This window comes from Eumetopias jubatus, unplaced genomic scaffold (genome assembly GCF_037043125.1).
Source record: "Eumetopias jubatus isolate StellerSeaLion01/CBP00866 unplaced genomic scaffold, mEumJub1_p1.0 scaffold_3, whole genome shotgun sequence".
In the NCBI taxonomy this organism is placed as follows: Eukaryota; Metazoa; Chordata; class Mammalia; order Carnivora; family Otariidae; genus Eumetopias; species Eumetopias jubatus.
In genome coordinates, this window is record NW_028274809.1 from 45,142,278 (window position 1) to 45,169,207 (window position 26,930).

The following is a 26,930-nucleotide window of genomic DNA, read 5'->3' on the forward strand; positions in this document are numbered from 1 at the left end:
TGTCCCAAAGGGAACATTAAGGAACTCTGAAATTTTTATCAAGAGCCCAGAAGGCAAACATCATGCATAAGTGCATGGCCAGCTTAGTGGGAATCAACTTCAAGGTGCTGCTTAGAAACAGGTATGCAGTGTGGAGTGTCTGAGACAGAAGATTGAGGCTATCAGAGTAAATAACACAGGAGCCCTTTGCTTAGATGGGGGAGGCCCTCTGTGCTGTCTTCTGTGAGGGGCTTGCAGGTAAACCGTGCTATTGAAAACGGTGCCAAGATCAGCTAAAATGACTGAATGCCGAGAAAGCCATCCCTGTTTATGTAGCCTGTGAAAGGTAAGGCCAAGAAAGGTCTTGAAAATGTGAAGGGATTATTGTGGTGATGTTGTGTGTGTCTTCTGTTACTTTAAAATACGAGAGAGTGTATGTTAAGTTGTAACAGGAGAGAGTTAGGTTAGGCAGCTAAAGAAATGACTTGTGGCCAAAGTTACGTGACTGAAACAGTTATTAAGTGAAATTTGTATGTGTTTTCTGACTGCACATGGAGAAAACGAACCAGTGAACCCAGTTCCATGTTTTAGTTTCCAGTGAGTATGATGGGCAAGAAGTCTCTTTTCCTCTTTCCAAATCCTTTCTAAGATCACCTAACACAACATTTGGCCTACATTTATACCAATGAACACTATTACAGAAAAATGGCAAACTTGCTATATAGGAATAGATTTTTTTTTTTTTGAGGTAAACTTCACATAACATTCATTTCACCATTTTATCCATTTTAAAGTACACATTTCAGTGACTTTTAGTACATTCTCAGTGTTGTGCAACCAGCACAATTTGCTTGTTCCGGAACATTTTCATCATCCCAAAAGGAAACCTCGTACATATTAAGCAGTGGCTACCCACTCTTCCCTCCTCTCAGTCCCAGCCCCTGACAACAACTAACATGTTTTCTGTCTGTATGGATTTGCTGTAGGAATGTATTTCTTTTGGTATCTTCTGAATTCTGCATTTAATTTTCCAACTGGAAACTGTAGACTACAGAGTGTGTGTGTGTGTGTGAGAGAGAGAGAGAGCGAGAGAGAGAGGAATAAGAGTCAGTATTCATGAGAAACTTTGCAAGGTCAAGTCTATTTAAAATATCCAAACAAAATGAAAACCTGAGAGGATATGTATTTTTCAGTTAGATGTCTGTAACTTAAATTAGGTGTCAACTTAAATTTCTCAAGGGTTCAGTCAGTTATAGGTTATAGAAACATCAAATAATTCTTGAAATATGTAACACTGAAAAGGGTTTTTGAATGCAATGTGGCTTTATAGCTCCTAAGTTAGGTTAAAAAGTTTCACATGCATCAGAAGCTCTGTTCTGGATCTGAGCTCTTCCTGTAATAGTTGATGATAACCCTATTACTTTTCTTTAGAGCAGTGTAGGGGTGACCATTCTTTATTCTGCATTTGTCTTGGTAAACACATCAGATACAGCGGAGGAAACAGGATGCTGGCGGTAAGTGAAAAAGCAACTTAAAAATAATAAACCCCCTTTTTTCTCCAACCATAAATACTTATCAACTTTAAATTAGAATACACATTTCATTCTGGCTGGAATTTATAAAAAGTTAACCTATTCACAAACTTAAAAACTTTGAAAATGAACTAGAAAATGGTTCTTAGGGCATCTATTTCTTTGTAAACTGATTTAAAATTTGCATGGCTTTCTTAGTTATGATTACATTGATAGAGAAATTATGTTTTCTGAGTTCTGGAAAAAATACGTATTTCTGAGAGAAATTTTAATTGTCAGCCAAATAATTCCTTGGAAGGAAGAATAGCCAGTTGGGTCTTGTGATTTAAGCTGTGCTTTATAATCTTGAATGTCAAGGCCAGGAGATTACTGTCATTTTGCATTTTGTACATATTTTGAGGACTTTTATTCCATTTTCATTTTCAATTCCTTTTCATTTCATGAGCCTTAACTAATATATCCTGACTATTTCCATTAATAAGGACTTAGGATTCCCCTGCCAAAGCTCAAACACCTCACTGGTTTTAATGTTATAGATCTTGCCTGTTTTTCTTTCCAGACTATCTTTTGTATGTGCTTCACTGTAGTCTCCCATCTGTTTGTTCTTCTTTTCATTCTCTCAGTTTGGGCTTCTGGGGACTCCTTGATGACAACAGAAAACAGTCTCCATGTCACATTTTGAGGTATACATTGACTTAGCTACTGTTCCCACAAACACCTCTCAGTCAGTGTCAACCGGAAGCATTTTTTTTTTTTTAAAGCAACTGAACCTCCTTTAAGCCACCTGGAAGTCGGGGACAGCACAACACTTCTCTTATGGCACGTTAAAATTAATGTAATGCACTTGGAGGTCCTTGTTGCTGAGAGACGCTATGGCAAATGCGCAAAGTGTCATTATCTTTTTTGCCTTGCTTGAGTACCTATCAACAAAAATTCATCTCCAGTAAGCACTGGCCATAAGGTGGAGGGGTTTAACTGGCCAGTTCCCTCCTTCTTCAGATCCCTCTTATTGTGTGGCTACATGAACCTACTCTCCAACTTAAGAAGACAAACCAAAACCTCTCTTGGAGTAAAGACAAAGGGCTTGAAAGTCCTGTGGAAAGAAAAGGGGGAAAAGGGCTTGAAAAGGGAAAAAAAAAAAGCAGTTACCAGCAGAAGCTAAACTGTAAATCCCCTATCTCTGCCCTCCAGACCACATCCCAACTGAATCCAGCTGTGCCCCGCCCGCTGGTGGACCTGTGAGGCTTCTGATTGATAGTCCAGATACTGGGCATATATTTATCCGAGTCTCCCTTCACTGCTGGGTGTCAGTCCGGCCTGTGCTCAGGGTGTGGAATCTGGTTGGAGTTTCACTGTGTAGGATCCACTCCTGGGGGTTTGGCAAGATTGAGAAGGGTAAGGTAATTGGCTGGCAATAGGGGCTGGTATGTCCAGGGGTTTCGGCACTGAGGGGGAAAACAGTGTAAAATTCATGGAAGGCTTAAGCCTGATGATGTTCTTTAGAGTCATTCACCTGCCACTTCAGGAGGCCACCGAATGGCTTTATCTGGACAGGTACAGACCCAGGGACACAACTGGGACAACCGGTATTCCTGGTAACTGCCTGTCAGATACTGGGGCATTTGGAGAGGTGGGGAAGGGACGCAGGGGTGGGGGTGGGAGTGAAAGGTGATGAGGAAGAAGGAAGGATGGTGAAGGGAAATGCTTGCACAGGTTCGTCCTCGCTGCACCTCCAGGAAGAATTTGGAGACCCAGGTTCTGGGCTGGGGGTGGGTCCCTAACACCCTGCGGGCCTTGACCTTTCCACGCCTACCTTTACTTCTCAGGAGAGGGCTCAACTCTGATCTTTGCGCCCTTTCTTGCCTTTTGATTCTTGTTCTTTGAGAGAAGCCCCGCCATGCAATCTTGGGAAGAAATGATTCTCTCTGCCGCAGGTGGGCCGCAATGGGAAAGCCGGCCCCTGTAATATGGATTATATTTATTTAGATTCCTATGTTAAAAACGACTGCCGTTTAAAAAAGTAATAATCCCCCAGTCCCAAGCCCGGGTAGGAGCTCTGCACAGTGACCATCCGGCGGCCTCCCTCTCCCCCAAAACTGCAGGTAGGCGGTGCGAAGCGCTTTCCTTCCGCACCTGCCGGTTCGCTTGGCTCTGGGCCTCTCCCCTCCGGCCCTGCGGGGTCCACGCTCCGTCTTTCCCTTCCTGGCCTCCCCGCGCCCTTCCCGACGCCCTCCCGCGGCGAACACCCCGGCCATTGCGGTCCGCCGGGCCAGAGTCCTCGCAGGCCGCGTAGGTTGTTTGTGGGCAGGTAGCCGCTTGCGCCCGCGGCGAAAGACTCCTCCTGGGAAGGGCGTGGAGGGCGGCACGGCGCGTAAGGCCGGCGGGCGCCTGGCCTCGCGCCGCGGGGACGCCCGGCTGGCCCTGAAAGGGAGGGGGCGGCCCCGAGCCGGCGGCCAAAGGGAGCTCCGCCCCGGCCCCGTATAAGTGTGCTGGGCTGAGCCGCGCAGGCTGTGGCGGCGGCGGCGGCGGCGGCGGCGGCGGCAGCGGCGGCGGCGGCGGCAGCGGCGCAGGGTTCCCGATCCGGCTCGGACGGCCTGTGGAGCCTCCCACCCGCTTCCATAAGGCTTTGCCTTTCCAACTTCAGCTACAGTGTTAGCTAAGTTTGGAAAGAAGACTACAAGAAGACCCCCGGACCGTTTCTCTTTTGTTCTTTGCCTTAGCAGTCGTTGGGGTCTTTTTGCACACGGCTGTTGTGTTTTTAGCGGTGCTCTCCTCGGTTCCTTGCACTCCTGTGAACAAGCACCTCCCCAAGAGCAGCGGCAGTAACAGTAGCAGCAGAAGAGCAAGCGGGGGGCGCCTGGTGTCATGACCAAGGCAAGAGAGCAAAACCACCAGGGAGGATGCTGCGGTGAGTAGACCTAATGCATGTGGTGGGCGGTGGAGACGAGCGCGGAGGTTGGAGAGGAATGCGGCTCTGCTGTTAACCAGAGTGCTTTGTAGCTCCTTTGACTCATTTTGGTGAGGGTCGGGGAAGAAAGGAATTTCAAATTCTGGGGAAAGGGCTTGCACGCAGACAAAGAGTAGACTGGGAGGTTTGGATTGTCTTTTTTTTTCCTTATAAAAGGGGAGTTAAAGAATGTTGAAACAAGAGCTTTCTTAACTGTATGTGAGGTTTTGCAGTTATTGACCAATGGGGCGTGGTGAATTTAAGTGAGTGGTGTTAAGTAAACTGGACACATTTATTCCTGGGTGACTTGATAAAAATGTATATGGTTTACCCCACAAATTAATTTTTAATAATCGTGTTTAATAAGAGAAAATGAAGTAGCATTCCAACCTCAGCTCACTTAAGTGACAAATACGCTTTTTATCCACCGCCCCTCCTGTGTGTCTTTGCAGGATCCATAGCAAACTACCTGACCTCTGCAAAATTCCTTCTCTACCTTGGTCATTCTCTATCTACTTGGGTAAGTGACTATGTACAGTAATTCTTACAACATTCTTGCATAATTTTTTGTTTCATTTGGGCCAATTTTATTAAACCATCTTCCAGGTTTGTCATTCAGTTAAGAAATAAATCATCCGAATGCACATGTTCTAATGAAAAAGTTATTTTCATCAAAGATATTTTCCCATAGGCGTTAGTAAATGCTATTTAAGTATCATACTTTATGTAAATGAAGAACTATCCAAAGATAAAATGAACAAGGACAGGAATATTTGCAATTCTTGTCAATTGTATTTTGCATTACTAGGCTTAGTAAATGGTAACATTTGCTACTAAGAATGGATGAATGTCTCATGTATCTTCTATTTCACTTTTTGAGCTATTTCTCCATTTTCTTCTTCTGTTAAAATGATAAGTTCCATCATATTGCACTATGAAAATACAGTAGAAGAGCGGAGTGACTGACTTAGGCTAAAAATAGCATTCTAAGATTAATTTAAATATAATTGGCCCCAAGAACAAATACCCGAGTGATTAAAAATTCTCGACGGGGCATCTTGGGCTATCTTAAAAACCATCATCCACAGAAAATTTGCAAATGATTCATAATTCTCCCTCTGATTTCCTATGTGGTCCCAGAAGAGTGCCAGTGTTTCTGTGGGCCTGGGTATCATCAACACCCCAAAAAAGAATAATCCCAAAAGGATGCTGGATGTGTTTCATTAATGATTAGAATCTTTCAACCATTGTTCTTATTGTTGAAAAGCAGTATCTGAATAAATTCTCTTTATGCCTCATATGTGATATCTAATCTTTAAAAAAATTATAAATAAGGAGAGAGAATTTTTAGGGTAAATTTTGTGAATGTTATTTTCTTTTTAAATTGGAAACTTCTATTGGATCATCCTTAAGACTTGAATGCAAACTGTTGCCTGAGGAAATCTGTACCCATGCCCTTGGGAAATTATTAAGCTTGGTTATCAGCTCTTTAAGAAATAGCAGTTCAAAGATGGCTTTGGCTTTTTTAGAAAGGCCAGCTCCTATCTCCCCAGAGGCTTAGACGGGGATGACTCTGCAAATACATGTAAACAAATTGAGTTTGTTTTGTTTCCAGTAGCTGATGATTCTAAGTAGAAATCTAGTGAAACTACTCTTAATTATATCTAAATCAATAGATTGTTCTTCCATTTAATTTAGTAAGTATTAAATATTTTTAAAAACCAATAACAGGTGGTGAAGATAGTATCTGAAATTGTCATCCTGTGATCTGGACCTATGAGGAGAATGAGGTGCCTCACTTCCAAATACTCATTACCTTGTTTAATGTTTATGTGACCTTTTGTTATTAGGTTGGGAGGTCAGATTCACCAGAAGGGTGGAACTCTAGGTGTTTGTCATGTTTGTCTGTTTGTCATGTTAATTAAGAGTCCCACAAGAAAAAGGACAGACACCCCAATCTTACAGTAAGTTGAGCAAAGGGAATTCTTGTGGAAAGTTGGATTAAAAAATTAAAAAAAAAACAGCAACTATTTTTATTAAAAAATAAAAAAAAAAAAACCCATATAAGGTTTAGTGGAGTTTTACTTCTTGTTGGAAAAGAGTGCTAAAGAGGAATGCTCACTAACTCTAGATCTGAATTCTGCCTTTCGAGTTTTGTCTCCTGTTTGACACTGGCTGATTTTACTAGAACAAAATATATGTGCTTATGTATATGTATATACATATATATACATATCTATCCATGTCCCTGCAAACTCTGCCAAATCATGGTTTCCTATACACCGAAAATAGAAGTGTTAGCTTAAAAGGTTGTATTTGTGTGGGGTTGAATGCTTTTTATTTCTGTCTGCCAGTAGATCAATGTATTTTACTCTATATACTATGAAAATACAAACTACTGTAAGAAGTGGATCTTGTTAAGGAGCTTATAATGTGATTTAGTATGGGCTTTAAAAAATGTATCTGGTCATAAAAAGATAACCAACAGTGTAAGGCAGTGGGAAAAGGTGGCCAGTTGCTTATATCTTACGTCATTATGATGGGGTTTTGAAATATAGGTGCGGTTCAGTGGGGTGGAGTCCGGAGCGGACGACCAAGAAAGAATTCTTGAGACGTCTTTGGTGCAAAATGGTGGTTTATCAAAGCTTGGGGACAGGACCCGTGGGCAGAAAGAGCTCCTGCACTGGGGTTGTGAGGGGTGGCTGATTGTACACTGTGGAGTTGGGGGAGGTAAGGAAAAGGGAGGTTTTAAAAGAACTTTCACATGCTAAAGAGGACCCACAAAAGGTACCAGAGGCCTTGGCATTTTCAAGTTAAGGTTGTTTTTCCCTCTAGGAAGGCATTAACAGTAAGATAGTTGGGAGCTTTCTGGAGGAACATTACACGGTGCCCACTTCAAGTATCTGTCAGTGGGCTGCAGGTTATAGGGACGTTTAATTGTATCTACATTTCCTTCTGGAAGCTAGGCCATTGATAGAAATGCTTTGTTCTTGTAGATTGGTAAGACATTTGTAAACTGAGGGAGATTCATGCCTTGCAGGATAGTGATCCCTACAAGTTGACTATTTGTTTTTCCTTTCCTTCGCTTTAGGGCAACCAGGAGTGCCTGAGGAATGTCACATATATCCCATGGGGGTGGGGTTGGGGTGTCAGCTTCTGCATTGTCCTCAGCTTGCCCTTCTGCTCCCTCATCATTTATCCTATGGACTGTCTCTATTCATATCCTGGATGTCTGCATGGCTCCAGCCTTCATTTCCTTCAGGTCTCTGCTCAGAGAGGTCTCTGACTAATGCAAAACGCCACTTTCCTGCTCACGCTACTTTGTATTTCCTCATGGCATTTATACCACCTGAACTGTTCTAGGTTTGCTTTTGGTCTCTGTTCCCTGAGATGCCAGTTACGTGAAAGTACGGACCTTGGCTTTTATGTACCACCGTTTCTAGTGCTTGCCATAGTATTGGGTATATAGTGGCCTCTCAATAAGTAGTGAGTGGGTTAATGACTGATCATTCATTCACAGGTATTCAGTTGGCCCTCAGCCCTCAATCCGCTGGGGGTAGATGGATATGTAAACAAATCATCAAAGTACAGGGAGAGCACAGAGGAGGGCAGGAAATGGATGTAAGGAAGGAATGGGTGGGCTCGAAATTGCACTTGGTCAACATTTACTTAGACTTTGCCTGATTCTTGGGCTTTATGAGCATGGAATCTGTTACCACTTAAAGCCTAAACCCTTAGGAATTGGGGCAACTGGGGCAATTTTATGCCTCTCCATCAAGGAGGTGTCATGTCACACAAGGATAAAGAAGAAAGAAAATTTTCACTTAGTAGTACTTGTTTTGAGGCTGGCTGTACATCTAAAACAAATCTTTTGGGTAAAAAATAGGAGTCCAAAAACAAAGAAAGAAAGAAAAAAGCAATAGAAATAGAGTAATATCTTTTATTCTTTATGTTGAGAAAGAGGAAATTCACTCATGGAGGCGACCTGTCATTAAGGGCATTTGTATGTTTTTTGTCTTTTCCTTGGAAGCTGTTCAGAGGAATGGAGATTACGATAAAGTAGGGGAGGTACTTTACTTACTCTTTATTCTTTTCTTATGGTAGGTGCTTAACACTCCCCGTGCCACTGTGTTCTAACTCAGTCTAGATTTGCTTCTCCTGTTAAAGATTAAGAGAAGTTTGTTATTCTTATTGACATCCTTATCTTAATATAAATTTGTCTTTTTATTGGTTTGAAACAAATTGTATGTGTATCATACATTTTTAATCATTTAGTACAATGGTATTTGAAACTTAAATAAATCCTCCTTAATTTAAGTGGAAAAGCTTTCTATTATCAAAGCAAACACACAAGCTGTGTTAGAAATATTAATTATGGTACGGATTAATCCTCAAACTTTTGAACATTCATGGAACAAATCTAATGTATCAGAACAATGTGATTGATAAATCAGTCTAGGTTTTTGCCACTTATGTAATATTTACTCATTCACAACTGGGATTCACGGCATATCCACTCCTTTGTTGATTACGCAGTATCTAATCTGGGCTCCATGTGCTCGCTGAGGTTTGAGAGTGCAGAATGTTCTAGAGCTCACATTAGTTTCCTGTAGTGATTTCCAGGGATAGGTTATAATAGAACATCGTTGTCCTGTTTTATGTTAACTCAGAGGTCAAAGATGGAGCCAAAAATCTCATAATAAAGTCCATTATAGATTTCTTACACATTCCAGGCCATCAAGTTAGAATCAGTCTTTGAGACATGGTGCTTCCAGTGTTTGTTTTAGCATTTACTTGACCATATCCACCCCATCTACCAAGGCCCTACTATGTTAATTTTGAATTGCATTTCCTTTTTTTTAAATTATTTTATTTATTTATTTGACAGTCAGAAAGAGAGAGAGATAGTGAGAGAGATAGAGAGCTCACAGCAGGGGGTGCAGCAGGCAGAGGGAGAAGCAGGGGGAGAGATGGAGAAGCAGGCTCCCCACTGGGCAGGGAGCCCAATGCGGGGCTCGATGCAGGGCTCCATCCCAGGACCCTGGGATAATGACCTGAGCTGAAGGCAGATGCTTAACCTGACACAGCCACCCAGGTACCCCTTGAATTGCATTTCTAAATTATGTTCATAATCCCCTACATCAAGTTTTCTTTACCTTGGTACTATTGCCATCTTGGGCTGAATAATTCCTTGTTGTGGGAGACTGCCGTAGCTATTGTAGATGCCAGAAGTACCCCCACTCCCTGTCTCCAGAACTGTGACAACCCGAAACAGTTTCAGATATTGCCAAGTGATCCCTGGAGGTAAAATCATCCCTGCAGAGAAATACTGGTCTACATGAAGTTTATTGTACATGATTGCTATTGTATAATGTGCATCAGTTTTAAATTTTGAATGCATAGGATTGTTGTCTTGGCTTTATTAAATTGTTTAAATCATTTGATAGACCAAGATAATACTTTGCTCCTGATACATTAAATTTATCAGACAGATTTTAAGAGACTTTGGAAAGAACCAGGACTCAGTACTTCCACATAGGGTCAAATCCATAAGGAGCCTAGCCTGGGAATTTCATTTCCTGTAGTGATTTCCAGGGATAGGTTATAATAGAACATTGTTGTCCTGTTTTATGTTAACTCAGAGGTCAAAGATGCAGCCAAAAATCTCATAATAAGGTCCATTATAGATTTCTTACACATTAATTTCCCTGACTCATTTAAAAGTTTTTGTTTTTTCTATATTTTCCAGTGTTGAATTCCAAAATTTCCTATATAGTCTGGAGTGAAGAAATAAGTAGGTTTTTTTTTTTTTTCCTTTCAAAACCCATCTGTATTAAAATGTTCAAATGAAAAGCTGCTTATGCATTTATTTCTGACATTTTTGTAAATATGGTGCCAGAATTTGCCCATAGTAATTTCACCTTTCTGAGCCCTGCTGTTTTTTGACTTTGAAATTTATTTGTGAAATAGAGCATAGATTTTAGAATGTTAGAGGTAAAAGAAACTTTAAAGATCATATGGTTCATTCTTAACAGTTTACATATTGTGACGCTGGCTTTTTCTTGACATTCAAGGCATATGAATATTTGTGAACTAGACTGTAGTTTCATTCTGGTTCGGTAGCAAACTACTCTATGCCTCTTAAATCAGAATAGGTCAATTCCAGACCCGGGTAGAAACCTGACATGAAAGGGAACAAGTTTTGTCTCCAAAAGCCTTCTTTGGAGACATCCAAATGGCCAACAGACACATGAAAAAGTCCTCAACATCACTTGGCATCAGGGAGATACAAATCAAAACCTCAATGAGATACCACCTCACACCAGTCAGAATGGCTAAAATTAACAAGTCAGGAAGCGACAGATGTTGGCGAGGATGTGGAAAAGGGGAACCCTTCTACACTGTTGGTGGGACTGCAAGCTGGTGCAGCCACTCTGGAAAAACAGTATGGAGGTTCCTCAAAAAGTTGAAAATAGAGCTACCCTACGACCCAGCAATTGCACTACTGGGTATTTCCCCCAAAGATACAAATGTAGTGATCCGAAGGGGTGCATGCACCCCAATGTTTATAGCAGCAATGTCCACAATAGCCAAACTATGGAAAGAGCCCTGATGTCCATCAACAGATGAATGGATAAGGGAGATGTGGTATATATATACAATGGAATATTATGCAGCTGTCAAAAAACCAAAATCTTGCTACTTGCAATGACGTGGATGGAACTAGAGGGTATTATGCTAAGCGAAATAAGTCAATCAGAGAAAGACAATTAGCATATGATCTCACTGATATGAGGAATTTGAGAAACAAGACAGAGGATCATAGGGGAAGGGAGGGAAAAATGAAACAAGATGAAACCAGAGCGGGAGACAAACCATAAGAGACTCTTAATCTCAGGAAACAAGTTGCTGGAGTGTAGGGGGGTGGGAGGGATGGGGTGGCTGGGTGATAGACATTGGGGAGGGTATGTGCTATGGTGAGCGCTGTGAATTGTGTAAATAATACATTATATGTTAATTTTAAAAAAAGCCGCCTTTGGTATGGAAACTACATTTTTTCTAGAGTGATAAGGAGTGTGTGTGTTTCATTAATATCATGGCTTTTTGGGTTTACTTAGTAAATGGACAAGAATATTTTCCACTGGGCCATGATGGATGGTTTTTTAACACCTGACCCATATTCAATTCATAGAGGAGTTGTTGACTTTGAAAATCTCATGGCATAGCCAAAAAGTACCTTTTTGATAAGGAAGCAACTTCCTGAGTATACTTGACTAGAAAGTAAAAATAATTTCATCAAAACATTTTCTCTTTTCTCATTCAAGGGAGATCGGATGTGGCACTTTGCTGTGTCTGTGTTCTTGGTAGAGCTCTATGGAAACAGCCTCCTCTTGACTGCAGTCTACGGGCTGGTGGTGGCAGGGTCTGTTCTGGTCCTAGGAGCCATCATTGGTGATTGGGTGGATAAGAATGCCAGACTTAGAGGTGAGTAAACTAAGGCTTTGTATTTGTGGGACCCATGCCTGAGCTTAAGAGAAATCTCTGCCTAGAGGGTCCTGAGGCCCCTGCACAAAATTGGAATGCCAAGATACTAAGCTTATAGATTTTTTTTTTTTTTTGGATCTTTGGCTGTTCATAAATTCCAGATGTTAATAATTAACACCATAGCTCTTTTCTGGGAACGATGTTAAACATTAAAAGTTTGCTTAACTCTGGCATTCTTTCTTACCATGATCTGCACTGAAGTTTGCTAGTGTGATGTTGCTGGGGCAGCTCTAACATCTGTCCTCTGGGTTACAGTGTTTCACATAGAGGCATGTGTAGGGGAATCGAAAACTATAAATTTAAGAGAGTATCTGAGTCTGGATCATGGAGAGCTGAATTATAAATTTTTGAGGGAAAAAGAAGAAATGATAATATAAAGACATTTATTCTAGCACATTAGTGCTGAAATATTCAGTTTTATACAACAAAGATAGAAAGTGATTGAACAATTCAGTTGTGCAGAATATAAGGGCAATGTAAATAATAAGTCAGGGCAACATTTTCCTGAATTACGCAGTTGGTAATGCCGAGACCTGGCCATATCCATCTTAGACATTGGAGAAAGATTGAGGTATCAGTTTCTTTCAGTGCAGGATGACTGCCCCTGGATAGAGAGCAATTTGAATCATCAAATTCTAGGACTTGATGCTATTAGTGAAATGGTCAAGATGACATTTGTTTGTCTTGAGAATGGATAGACCAAAACACATATAAAGTGAAGTTTTGTATACTAGAAAAACATTCCTAGTTGTTTACATTGTTATTTATAGGAACATAGGAATATTATACATTGAGACCTTTTAACCTTAACGATTGTCGAGGTTGGGAATGTTAAGTTGGATGAAAAAGTGTGTGGTGGGCTAGCAATCTCCCATTTATCTCATGAAATCAGCTCCTATGTCACCTTCCATGAAAATCTCTGATGTTTCTAGGCTGAGTTAATCATTTCTTCCTCTGTGCTCCCAGAAGGCTTTGTCAATACCTCTGCTGTTGTACTTATACTCTTAAAATTATCTGTTCACATATCTTTCCTTCCTCTGGTCTGTGGGCTCCTAAAAACTAAAGGGACCTCATGCAGTTGATATTTAATCCTTGTGCAATGAAAGAATGAGTTCCATGTTGGGATTTCATTCCAAATTAATTTCAGAAAGCAGTTTGTTTGAGGCTTTTATATGACCTTCCAAGCCAGAATGAGCTTTGCTGCTCTTGAAGACAAGAGCTATGATTATAGCTTACATATACAACTCTATATTTTTCAAAGTACCTTCATGAGTATTTTATTTGAGCATCATAATGACCTTGTAAAGTAAAGAAGGCAGGAATGGGTTATCGTCCTCACCTCATGGACACGGACGTATGAGACATTATATATCTTGTCCTAGATCACCCTCCTCTGGGCGTGGCAGAGAAGAGACTGCAAATAAGACTGTGGGTGTCCTTACTTGGTATAGAGACTGCCCTTACTCCAAGACTTAGTCCACATGGGTGCCTCACTCCAAGGAAGTTAGCATTTTTTGTGAAGAAAGGTGTACCTTAGAATTTCATAGCATGGCATATAGCATTAGAATGCCCAGAGGAACAGAATGCTGCTCTTTATTCTTGGTGAATTTTTATATCTTTCCTCTTTATCCAGACCATCTGATCTTACCAGATTCCGCTTACCTGGAGGGAGGTTATGGATGCCATGACTTCTTCCTTAACCTCTTCTTTCACTTCTTAATTATTCTTATTTTAGCTTAAGCAACAAAGAGCTGAAAGATGGAGCTTGTCTATGTAATATAGTTCTGTTTATGACAGTAAACCTTCAAGAGAATACACTAAATGAAAATGTGGTCATTATGAACGGCATCAACTAGTAGGAAAAAATGGTGAATACTTCATTCTTTCTGCAAGTTTTACTGGTCTGGTGTGATATGGTGGGTCCTACTGGAAATAGTTCGTTCAAGGTTTACTTCAGGAATTTTTTTTTTCTTATAATAATTTTCATATGCATGAATGTAGTAGAACAGGGATGTGTGGACAAAAACGGGTCCATTGAGATGTTCTGGTACAGTGAATACTTTGTTTCTCCCTCTGTGCAGTGGCTCAGACTTCGCTGGTGGTACAGAATGTTTCGGTCATCCTGTGTGGGATCATTCTGATGATGGTTTTCTTACATAAAAACGAGCTTCTGGCCATGTACCATGGATGGGTTCTTGTAAGTTCCCGGTGGGATTCCTAATGACAGAAAATAGAACATCTGGTATTGGTAAAAAATGAAAACCCTTTGAGACTAGGGAATATCTTTTCACAAAGACACTATTGATCTCTGTGTCCACTTTAACATCCCCTACAGTTATTATGTTTTGTTTTTGATTGTTTTTTTGTCCATAGTAGGCACTCATTAAGTATTGTTTGAATTTTAACTTTGCTCAGTTGTTTTTTTCTTACTTGTTTTTAATGGCATTTCTAAGAGTTTATTATATAATTCAGTTTTTAGTTTTCAGCTCACAGGTATTAGCCTGTAATTTGTTCACATTATATAAGAAATGTTATCCATATATTTATCAATGTGTCATGATTGTGTTCCTCCAGTAATAATTGGTATTTATGTTTGGGGTCATGGACTAGGTAACTTCTTATACTAGGGTCTCATGATAGCTTGATGAAAAAAGGAGAAAGATTTGGGGAGGGGGTGGAAAACAACAGATTTGATGTCACTCTTGGATCTTCTTAAAAATTTAGACTGAATTATAGAGCTTCAAGGCCAGGTGGGACATTAGAAATTTTCTAGAGTGTTCCCTTTATTTTGTTAATGAAAAAATTAAGGCAAAGTGATGTTAGTTGATTACCCATTGTCATGCAACTAGAAAGTGTCAGAACTCTGATTTAAGTACAGGTCTTCTCACTTCCCCTTCAGTGGTTTTTTCCAAAAGAGATATTCTGGGGAGAAATTACAAACTTACCCCCATGTTAACACTTATTATGATAACTATGTCACATGAAAGTACATATGATTTTTACAATTTTTGTATGATGTGTATTATAGATGATACAGATTAAGAACCCTTTAACTTGACCACTGGTACCTTAACGTGTACCTTCATGTGTACAATGTAAAATGATTTCTTATGATTTTATGAAATGAAGTTAAAATTTTATTATGCCATCAAATACCATTTTAAACTACATTGTACAGTGAAGTAGGTACCGTGTGATCAAACTGACATTTTAACTCCGCTTTTTCTTGTAATTCCTTAGACTTCCTGTTATATCTTGATCATCACTATTGCCAATATTGCAAATTTGGCCAGTACTGCCACTGCCATCACGATCCAAAGGGACTGGATTGTTGTCGTTGCAGGAGGAGACAGAAGCAAATTAGCAGGTAATTTGGTGTTCTCTTTGAACTAAATGGGTTATATAAGGATTCACTTTAAGTCAGAGGTAGTAAATGAAGCTTAAGCCTTTTTTTCTGGGTATTTAAAAAAATATTTTACTTATTTATTTATTTGTTGCGGGGGGAGGAGCACAGGGAGAGGGGAAGAATCTCAAGCAGACTCCATGCTGAGTGAAGAGCCTGATGTCCCACGACCCTGAGATCATGACCTGAGCCGAAATCAAGAGTTGGCCACTTAACCAACTGAGCCACCCAGGCGCCCCTTTTCTAAGTATTTTTAAAGAATGATAAATTGAAAACAGTCTTTGTCTTATCATCACATTATCGGTCTCAGTGCAATGATTTATCTCACTGTTAGGAAGTTGATTTATGAGATAGTGAAGTTATCTTTTATTTATGCAAACCTGGCAAGTAGAAGAACATTCCTTTTGAGCTCTTTGTTTTAAATTCTGCTCACGGTCTCTAAATGTTTGCTTAATACTTAGAACAGTGAAAATCTGACATGAGAATATATTGTCATACTATGGATATTATTACCAGTACTAACTGGTCATACTATGGATTTTATTTTTCTCCAAAACAAATGGAAACATCTTAGTCCTAAAAGAGAATCTAATAGTTAATTCCTTCAACTTTAAAATTACAATCTATAACTTTTATTACATTATATACGATGCAGTGTAATTGCTGTTACAAATAAAGAAAATTGAGGCCAGAATATGGTTTTCAAGAAGCTTACAATCTTAGTTGTCCATTGGAAACATATAAGAGGCCAGAGAAAGATGAAAAAATGCTTATAAAGCATCATGTCCTATCACATCGATATTACTTGGGTGCAGAATAACTCACTTCAATCTTCCCTACCTGCCCCCTGACACAGACATACATTGGATTGATAATTACACAAGGTGAAGGAGGAAGGGTACACCTATCTACTGAACAGATCAGCTGAATCAGTTCTGCTAGTCATTGAGATAATGGGCATCACAAAGCTGTTGCCCAATCCTGACAGACAAGAAAACCATTGCTGATGATTTAAATGGCTTATCCTAGGACACAGAAGGCAAGATTAGGTGCTGGGGATAGCAAGCAACTTTGGGCCATGTGGCTGAAAAAAGGCAAGGAGGTGGTGACAGAAAGGAAGCGAAATCTATGGAAGGTCCAAATGAGGAAAGAGGGGAATTTGCTTAAATCATCACTTTGTGGGGCGCCTGGGTGGCTCAGATGGTTAAACGGCTGCCTTCGGCTCAGGTCATTATTCCAGGGACCTGGGATCGAGCCCCATCTCGGGCTCCCTGCTCAGCGGCTCCCTCTCCCTCTACTGTTCCCCCTGCTTGTGCTCTCTCTCTCTGTCAAATAAATAAATAAAATCTTTTAAAAAAAATCATCATTTTGTTATAGTAACGTTATAATCGAGACAGAAATACCACAGTGATTTTAGAGGCTGATGTTTGAATAGGATGAATTTAGCACGTGTGCGTATACCATATGACATTCTTTCTAGAGGTGAAGTAGGATTCTCATTGATTTTTTTTTTCTTTTTTTCTTCCTGTAGTCATTTACTAATGGGAAATAATTCCATGTCTCTTTTTGTCGCACTGAACTTAAGATAAGGCTGTGTCCTTTTTTGTTTGTTTTTTTCCTTGTTATTTACTTTCTATATTTAACCTACTATTTTAAGTATGTAATACATGTCCATGGTTTAAAATTCAAAGGGTATAAAAAGATGTGTTTTGAAAAGAGATCACATACGTATCTGTTAGAATATACTTGGGAGAAAAAGTTGGCTTTGAAAGTGATTTTATTTCTCTTAATCTGAATTTCTTAACTCATTTTGACTCTGTGAAGTCTCTACACTCTGGGGGAAAAAAATCCGGAGTAAAGTGAAAGTTACTCAGAATCTTTAATTTGTTCTAAATTTGTACATAAATAAATAACAAAAAACAAAGATTCCTATAACTTTGTGGGCTTTTTGATTCCCCGAACAACAACAAAAACAGGGCCATTTCTCAACTGTCCTTTATTATTAGGAATAATTGCAGAGTGGGAGAATCTAGGCCAACCAGCCTGTTTTCTAACCTGGAATTTCTCAAGTTTAAGAAAGGAAGTAAGCTGCCTATCGAACTTCGGTTCACTGTGAATTAGCTTTTAGTAAGCGGTGCTTTTTTGCATCCAGCTAGTAGTGCAGGTTAGTAGCCTAGTGAAGGGAAACCTCCGTGTTGTCTTTCTTCAAGTTTTAACATCAGCATTTGTTAAAAAAATTAATTAAAAACCATGCTTCAAAGTAAGAAACTTTTTTAGTTCAGAAGGTCAGGAAGGGTCTAACCATGGATTTTTGGTGCCAGTTCTGCTATAAGGGAGAGTTATAGAAGAGACAGAAAGGAGGAGAAGAGAGGAAAAACAGAGAAGGGGAAACGTACACGTTGAGGGGACTCAAACTGCCACCTCGGGTACTTCTTCTGAGGTTGAGTCTCTGGACACAGACACACCTGCTCCAGTCAGGAATCATGGATGTTTCTGCAGGCCGAGTTTTGCGGTTCCCCAGCCAAAACTGTGAGGAACCTCAGCAGGGGACTAGGCAGGGATGCTGAACCTGGGTGCGCCCTGTGTGTGCCCGTCTGTGAAGGGAAAGGGCTGTGAGCACAAAGAGGGGAGGTTGTGAGCTGGATGCTAACTGTTCCCATTCCCTTACCCCAGTGTTTCTTGATTTCAGAGTAGGTTTTTAAGTTGGAAGTTCTATCACCGAGGGTAAAAAAATAAACAAACGCAGGAGAAATTTTCCCTGGAAGGTGAAAAAATTTTAGAATTTCAGTGGCATCCAGCCAAACTGTAGCTGTTAACATCTAGTTTGGACAGTTCCAGAAAATGAATTGTTTTGTACCTAAGTACCATTAATTAACCAGTTAACTAATGTGCCTCGGTACTTGCTTTAGTATTTTATTAAAACATTCTCTTGTGCCATGACCCTTAGCCTGTCAAACCTGTTTGAAATTCACTTCCTTTTCCCAGACTTTTTCCTCTGTTTTATTTCCCTGCCTGTTTTCTTTGTTAACCACTCTTTGTTAATAGCTTCTGAGGTTTTTTTTTTTTTTTTTTGTCCTCCGTCCTGAAGAAACATCTGGTTAGCTTGTTCACGTATAGCAGATACATTTCTTATTTGAACTCTATTGACCAAAAATTAATCTCATATTTAAGATAGACAGACGTCCTAGCTGCTACTTGTTCAGCGGGTCTTTTTATTATTATTTTTTTTTATCCTATGAGATTGAATATATACCTTATAATAGCAAGTAGCTATTTAATGTCATGTTCTGTGCCTCAGCTGTAGCTGAAAACAGTTAAGTTGGAGTTAAATGAGCACACATTGTGTGTTTGCATAGGAATAAAAAGAAATTTGTGAAAAGGACGTGTTTGCATATTCAGAGGGCTGATTCTTCTCTAGCCTGCTACCAGTAAAATGATTTAGGTCTTTTTCAAAAATCATTATATAATTCATTCTGCTTTAGAGAGATAAAAGCTGCTTCCTGATGCTACATTACACTTAAACATTATCAGCCTCCTAAGCATAATATAGAAGACAGAATTTGGTGGCATTAGGAAGCTTCCAGAGCACTTGAAACCTGAGGTAGTGCAAGAATAGCAAATCATTATAATTAAATTAATTTTGCTATTGTTCTGTGGTTTTCAGAACATGCATACACTTTCAGTAGTCCTCAATTTTTGGAATCAAAATATTGAGTTATTTGAATCAGTTCTGCATTTGTCTGTTAGCGTAGGAGTTGGAAACTTATTGGTGGGGGGCAGATGGAAGTTAGCAAGGCCTCTGCAAAAAATGGTCACATGTAAGATCAATGCAAACTGCCTTTGCCTCTCAAGTGAAAGGTGAACCGTGTCAAAGTTCTCCTGTTATCATGTAATCTTATACACTCATGGGACTAATTGGAAGGCAGTTGAGGACCAGGAAGAATTACAGAAGGAATAAAGGCAATTTTCTGTTAATGCACTTATTAGTCACGCATTGCTTTTCCCTTAAGGTGCCCGACATGATTGATAAGGATTTGTCTCGTTAATTCCACTCTACTCTGTGAGATAGAGAATAAGAAAATAGGTCGTTTTCGGGACTCTTTCATTCATCTTGTCTTCCACTCTGAGCTAGCTATATGTTCCCGTGGTCATACCCTAGCCTTTGTCGTCACCACTAGAGCCTCCCCTCTGATGATCCTGATCTTAGGCATTCGTGTCTTAAATTGCCACCTCCTGTCTTTCCAGCTCCTTCCTTCTGGGACCCCTACCCCACAGTCTTCCAACCTGGTTGTCACCTACAGGTGATTAAATCCACTTCCTTTTCACTATCTGTGACCCCTCTTGTCTTCCCTCCTTACCCAGCTGAAATTCCAAGGTCAGGCCTTCCGACCACCTATGATCACCTCCTAGCAGAGAGGTCGGTTCAGTTGGCCACTCTTCCTTCTGTCACTTTTCTTTTGTAAGATGCTGGTTAAATCCAACTCTACAGTAGAGCATGGCTGGAGAAAAATGCACAGTTGTGCTCACTTAAAGTTTGTGACCATTGGGTTCAAGTTGGCCCTTTCATGCTGCCCGGTGATCAGACCACTTTCTGTGGTCCCTTTTCCTAAAGGACTAGGTCTCACTTTCTCCTTTTCCCTCATACAGCTCATCCATTCCATACCTCCTCTCCCATCCTCACTTTCAGTGATGATCTCGCTTTGTGTTTTACTGAGAAAATAGGAGAAACGAGAAGTTAAATGTGCTTTCAGTGTCACATCTGCCTGAAGCCGTGTATGTGGTCCGCACTCTTGCTCATAGTGATGGGTTTGCTCCCATCTAAGAATAAGCCTTTTACTCTTCTACTTGTGGTTCCGGGATGGTTCAGAGTCCATCCCTTCTCATCTGCCCATTCCCAGCAGCATAGGAATGTGCAATAAATTTGCTCTTAAACATTTTTACCTCTCTCTACACCTCTGCCAGCCCATTTCTTTGTTCTTTCAACAAAACTTAAGAAAAAGATGTCTATGCTCACTCTTTCCAATTCCTCTCCTTGGTCAGGGCTTTGCTTTCCATAATGCCGGGGGGCAGCATTCATGTTGTGAATCCAGGGAGTGCCACTCACTTAAAATGTAACATAAATGGTATCTCCTGGAGTTGGCTCCAGTCTCTTAAACCAACTTCAGTCAGGTATTTGTCCTTACTGCTATACCAGAACCACTCTTTTTTGAAGTCCCCAGTACCTGCCATGTGACCAGTCTAGAGCTGCTTCTCTGTGCTCGTCTTCCTTGACCTATCCGCAGCACTTGCAAGTTGATGACCCCCTCCTCTTAGAAACAGTGGTGCCCATGGCTTCTAGGATACCACCTCTCCTGGTTTTTCTCCTCTTTCACTAGTTCCTCTTCATTTTCCTGACCTCTAAACATTGACATGTCTAAGACTCGGTCCTCAGATCTTATCTCTTCTGGATCAACACTCAGTTCCTTGGTTGACCTCATCCAGTCTCACTGCTTTAAAACTCAGCCACCTGGTTTGCCGGGGTGGCTCAGTCGGTTAAGCATCCGACTTTTGGTTTTGGCTCAGGTCGTGATCTCAGGGTCATGCATGGAGTCTTCTTGTCCTTCTCCCTCTGTTCCTCCCCTCGCTCATGCGCGCGCGCTCTCTCTCTCTCTCTCTCAAATAAATAAATAAAATCTTAAAAAAAACAAAACTCAACCAGGTGATGACTACCGAATCTGGCACATACTTCTTCCTTAAAGTCCAGACATATCTAACTGCCACTTGATGTGGCCTCTTGACTGTCAGTAGGCCTATGAAAATCAGCTTCTCTAAACTAAATGCTTGTTCTTTTGCCCCAAACCTGATCCTTTTGAAGTCTTTCCTTTCTCAGTAAGTGGCAACTCTATCCTTCTAATAGTTGCTCAGGAAAAAAACAACAACAACAAAACTTTAGAGTCCTCCTTAATTCTTCTCTTTCTCTCACACCGCATATCTAATCAATTTGCAAGTCTTTCTGATTCTGTCTTTGAGGTATATCCAGCACCTGTCTCCATCTCCATTACTGTCCTGGTGTATGCCACATCATTTTCTACCTCTCTTCTTGCCTTTGCTCTTGACTGCAAATCTCTCCCTCTCGTGCCCCAGTCTTTTCACACCACAGAAGCCAAAATGAACCTTTAAAAATATAAGTCAGACTGTGCCACCTCTCTGTTCATTAGCTTCCAGAGGCTTCCTGATGCATTCATTGTCAAAGTCAACATCCATATAATGTTCACAAGACCCTACATGATTGGGCCAGTCTGCCCTCCCTCTCTGACCTCATCTCTTCCTCACTGTTCTCCAGCCCTACCGGCCTCCTTGTTGTTCCTCTAACACTGTAGGCAGCTCCTCCTGCCCCAGGTCTTTTGTACCTTCCTTGGTCTGGAATCCTCTTTTTACTAATATCCACATGACTGGCTCTTTTTCCTCCTCCTGCTTCATGTCTTTGCTATGATGCTCTTTTCTTCAGTGAGTCCTCTCCTGACCTTGCCATATTTAAAACTGAAATTTCACTTTTCCCCTGAGCACTTTCTATGCCCTTTTTGTGCTTTATTGTTCACCCTGATATTTAATTAACATCTGACATGCTGTATATGTATATGCTTGTTGATTTACTCTTTCTTTTCCCATGGGAAGGTAAACTCAGTGAAGACAGGGCAGAATACTCTTCATGTTCCTTATAGTGACAGAATTGGTGCCCTGCTCATAATGGGCATTTAATAAATTTTTGTTGAAAAAATGAATAAAGAATCACTATTCATTTTAAAAGCTGATGTTAGACTAAGTCATGCAATCCCAAGGGATTCATGATTTTTGAGGCAAATTTAATATGACTTGTTCCAAACAATAGATTATTTGCAAACAAAATGGTTTGCTTGGAATTCTTTTGGAAATTTGCATTTTAGGAATCTATATACTTGGATTATGAGTTTGTATTATATAAGTGGGCAGTCTCTCTTTGATAGGTTTGCACACTTATCTACCTCTTTTACCTACCTCTGTAGATATGAATGCTACAATACGAAGAATTGACCAGTTAACCAACATCTTGGCCCCCATGGCTGTTGGCCAGATTATGACGTTTGGCTCTGCAGTCATTGGCTGTGGCTTCATTTCGGGGTGGAATTTGGTGTCCATGTGTGTGGAATATTTTCTGCTCTGGAAGGTTTATCAGAAAACACCTGCTCTAGCTGTGAAAGCTGCTCTTAAAGTAGAGGAAGCTGAATTGAAACAGCTGAATTTACATAAAGGTAAGCTCAACACAATGGTCAGTTCCTTTTATTCTGATGTTCAGACCTTAAATGTTGATGAAGACAAAAACTACTTTGAATTTATGTCCGGATTATTACTGCTGAAGGAGTTAAATATATGAATCAAACCCAGGCTTTTCACGGCCTGAGGAGCAACTCTGGGTTGAATCTCAGGGAGTTGGAATGGGACCCCTGACCCTTTTCCTTAATGTGAGCAGTAGACATGGAAAGGAAATTAATTGGATGGCTGGGAAAAATTGAGCCATAGGAATAGGAAGAACAATGGGGGGAAAAGGGAATAAGAGAATTCATAAGAGTCTGTGAAGAGGAGTTACATAACTATTTGTAGAACAGTAGAAGGGAGTGCGGACATGAAGGTGGGCATTTCCCACAAAGAGAGAGGAAATTGGGCTTCTGGGCAAATAGAATCTTAACAGGGCCCCAGAAAATAAGATGCTGTGGTTTTCCAGACAATTACTATATTTTTATTTGATGGGTTTTCCTGTTACTTACTTTGGTGGGAGTATAATTTCTTTCTTTTTTTTTTTTTTTTTTAGGTGGGAGTATAATTTCTAAGGGGGTCAGTGGGGAAAGGGAGGCAGACCATAGGAGAGAGGGCTATCAATAGTATGTTTATTTAACATAAATGCTACTTGGAGATTGTTCCTTGGCTGAAATTCTTAGATTAGTAAAAGAAAATACATATTATATTGATATATATAATGATGTCTTTTATTAATAGAAACTGAGCCAAAATCCCTGGAGGGAACTCATCTAATGGGTGAGAAAGGCCCTAATGTCCATGAGCTTGAAGTTGAGCAAGAGCTGAGCTGCGCCTCCCAGATGGCTGAGCCCTTCCGCACCTTCCGAGATGGATGGGTCTCCTATTACAACCAGCCGGTGTTTCTGGCGGGCATGGGTCTTGCTTTCCTCTATATGACTGTCCTGGGCTTTGATTGTATCACCACAGGGTACGCCTACACTCAGGGGCTGAGCGGGTCTATCCTCAGTATTTTGATGGGAGCATCAGCTGTCACTGGAATAATGGGAACCGTGGCTTTTACTTGGCTCAGGAGAAAATGTGGCCTGGTTCGGACCGGTCTGATCTCAGGATTTGCACAGCTTTCCTGTCTGATCTTGTGTGTCATCTCTGTGTTCATGCCTGGAAGCCCCTTGGACTTGTCTGTTTCTCCCTTTGAAGATATCCGTTCTAGGTTCATTCAAGCAGAACCACTGTCCACGATGACCCCTACAAAAATACCTGAAGTCACCTTGACAACTGAAATGTACATGTCAAATGGGTCTGACCCTGCTAATATTGTCCCAGAGATGAATCCTAAATCTGTGCCCATAATCTCTGTCAGTCTGCTGTTTGCAGGTGTCATTGCTGCTAGAATCGGTAAGTCCTCTCTCTGTGTGTTGAAGAGCTAAAGTGTCTTTCTGCAATGCAGGTTCAGAAAATCCTACAATAAATGACCTGGAATATTCCCTGAGTGTTAATTTAAGCAAAATCCATTATTTATCCTTAGGTATGATCCAGTCTTTAATTATGAAATTTTTATTTTATAGTTTAAAATATAGTGTGTATATAGGTACTTGTTAGGGCTTGAAATTTTTTTTTAATAAATGAACATCTTAAGTATTACTCCTATTGTAATTTAATTTTCAAAAAGATAGGAGCTATAATAATTATAATGCCATTTAGTCATTTGGAATCTTTATATTGCTATAACTCTGCCAAAAGGACTATTATAATTAGGGATTATTTGTATAGGACAAAGTAAAAAAGATAGTGTTTTGGTTTCAAAAAAAGGACACAGTAGCTGGAAAAAAAAATCCCTCAAAAAGTCTCTCTAGCTTGTGTGTGTTTATAGTATACTTTGCCAAACAAATGGATTTTATAGCTCTGGAAGGAAACACATTATAAAGACTTCTTACAAGGCAAAATTTAAGTAATTATTAATAGAGTACTGATGAATTATCTCTACCTGAATTTGTTCTTGAAATGAAACCGTATTTATCTTGTGATACAAAGCAATTCATTAATTTATCAAAGACAATTAATATTCAAGCAAGACAGCTTTATTGTAGCAGCTTTAGAACCCAAGCAGTAAATGTAATAATGGTTTAAAGTTTCCTTAAACTTTAACCATAAGAATATATTAATACATTCACTTTAAGCCTTCTAAACTTGAGATTTATTGTCTCTGATTTCAGAGTTTTGCTTTTGTACAAATAATCACAGAAAAATAGAATTAAGAAGTTTGTAGATTAGACTTATTTTTGGATGGTGTGGTAGCTATAAAAATCATTTCTTGAAGCCATTAGTAAACCAGTATTCTGTATCTTATTTTATTTTTTATTTTTCAAGTTTTTATTTAAATTCCAGTTAACTAACATACAGTGTAATAGTAGTTTCAGGTATAGAATTTAGTGATTCAATACTTCCTTCACACACCAGTATTTACTGATGAAAAAGAATTCTCAAAGACAAGGCTATGAGGAATATATATATACACAGTGACTTTAAGGTACTAGGGATAAATGTATATTTTGCACATGTTAACATTTTTAAACTGTAAATCTGAAATGTAAAGCTATAAATTAAAATTCAGTCTTTACCAATTATCTTTTATTAATAGGTCTTTGGTCCTTTGATTTAACTGTGACACAGTTGCTGCAAGAAAATGTAATTGAATCTGAACGAGGCATTATAAATGGTGTACAGAACTCCATGAACTATCTTCTTGATCTTCTGCATTTCATCATGGTCATCCTGGCTCCGAATCCTGAAGCATTTGGCTTGCTTGTATTGATTTCAGTCTCCTTTGTGGCGATGGGCCACATCATGTATTTTCGATTTGCCCAGAAGACTCTGGGCAGCAAGCTTTTTGCCTGTGGTACTGATGAAGAAGAAATCGCGAATGAAAATCAAACGAATACATCTGTGGTGTGAGACAGTTGAGCTGTTGCTGCCCTTGTTACTAGGTTATATAGAGCACGTATGCTTATTTTGTACTTCAGCATCCCAAGAAATGGCTAGGTGTTTCTCTCTGGTTTTACCCCAGTTGTATTGTGAGGGCTAAAAGCTATTTAGGAAACTTAGGTCAGAGGAAGTGAGCTGGTTAATTTCCCTTACATTTAAGGATGGAAAAAAAAATTCGGAAAAGAAAAACTCAGTTTAACCGTAGAGAGTAGAATGGTAGCACTGATTTTCCCTATTTCTCATGAGTAGATAAAATTTTACATGAAGAGCGGTTAGTCATGGGATTTAACTTATTCTTTGGCAGATACTTATTATCTGTGCAAGAATTCAGATACATCATTTTTCCCTAAAACTCATTCATGTCCCGGTCTAGCTAATTTACTTTCTTTTAGCATCTTATTCACATTATAAAAAACAAATTCTGCTTCACGTATGAAGATGAGAGTTTGAGAACCAGTATTATTCTTATGGATCCTATTGACTATAAGGAATTTACATTTATATGGAAAAATGAAATCCTTAACTAGAATTCCCAAATAGGATTTATGGTTGTAACTTTAGAGAGCACCTTTGTATTTTTATTATCATGGTGAAATATTGTATTAAGCATATGTAGCACTTCATCAATGGCTATCACATAAGCTGCAGGTAGAAGCAAAGCTGTAGATTTATAACACAGTAAACGCATAAGAACTTCAAATACACTGATAGTTTGGCCATAGAAACTAGAAGCTAAAAGTCACACAGAAGGGCAAGATCTGAACTGAACTCACACCATTGTCATTTATGATCTCTGTCTTAGAATATGAGGGAGTAAGCTTCCAGCCTGGTAAATGAAATGTAGAAAGCAAGCTCACATGTGGGAAGGTTTTGTTTTTTAAAATCATCTGATTTACTTCAAAATGTGCTCGGGTAGAGCATTTTTACTTTCACTGTTTTGTACCCTGGAGTTATTTTTACACAGTTGTAGAGCAAGACTGTTCATCAGTGTATCCCTTTCAAATGTCTTTGAGAAGAATGGAGAAAAAGAAACACTTTTGTATGTATTTAAAAAAAAAACTGTTTTACAAGTCATTTTGCGACATGCCAGTACCAACACGGTACTTTGCCTTAACCGTTTATGCACTTTCATGGAGACTGCAATACGTTGCTATGAGCACTTTCTTTATCCTTGAGGTTTAATCTTCTTCCTTCTATCTATGACATAATGATTTCCGGTTGTAAAATCTTTGTAAAATATTTCTACATAAAAACATTTTTAAAATCTTGA

The 26,930-nt window shown here is 39.7% G+C and overlaps 1 protein-coding gene across 1 annotated transcript; it reads left to right on the forward strand.

Annotated features, from left to right (window-relative positions):
- Nucleotides 1–4,040: 4,040 nt before the first annotated feature.
- On the forward strand, nucleotides 4,041–26,930 carry SLC40A1 (solute carrier family 40 member 1). Its single transcript, XM_028124878.2, has 8 exons — nucleotides 4,041–4,419; nucleotides 4,911–4,978; nucleotides 11,784–11,943; nucleotides 14,085–14,200; nucleotides 15,244–15,370; nucleotides 22,429–22,674; nucleotides 23,417–24,073; nucleotides 25,317–26,930. The coding sequence occupies exons 1-8, from the start codon at nucleotides 4,377–4,379 to the stop codon at nucleotides 25,628–25,630; spliced, it is 1,731 nt and encodes a 576-aa protein (XP_027980679.1). The 5' UTR covers nucleotides 4,041–4,376; the 3' UTR covers nucleotides 25,631–26,930.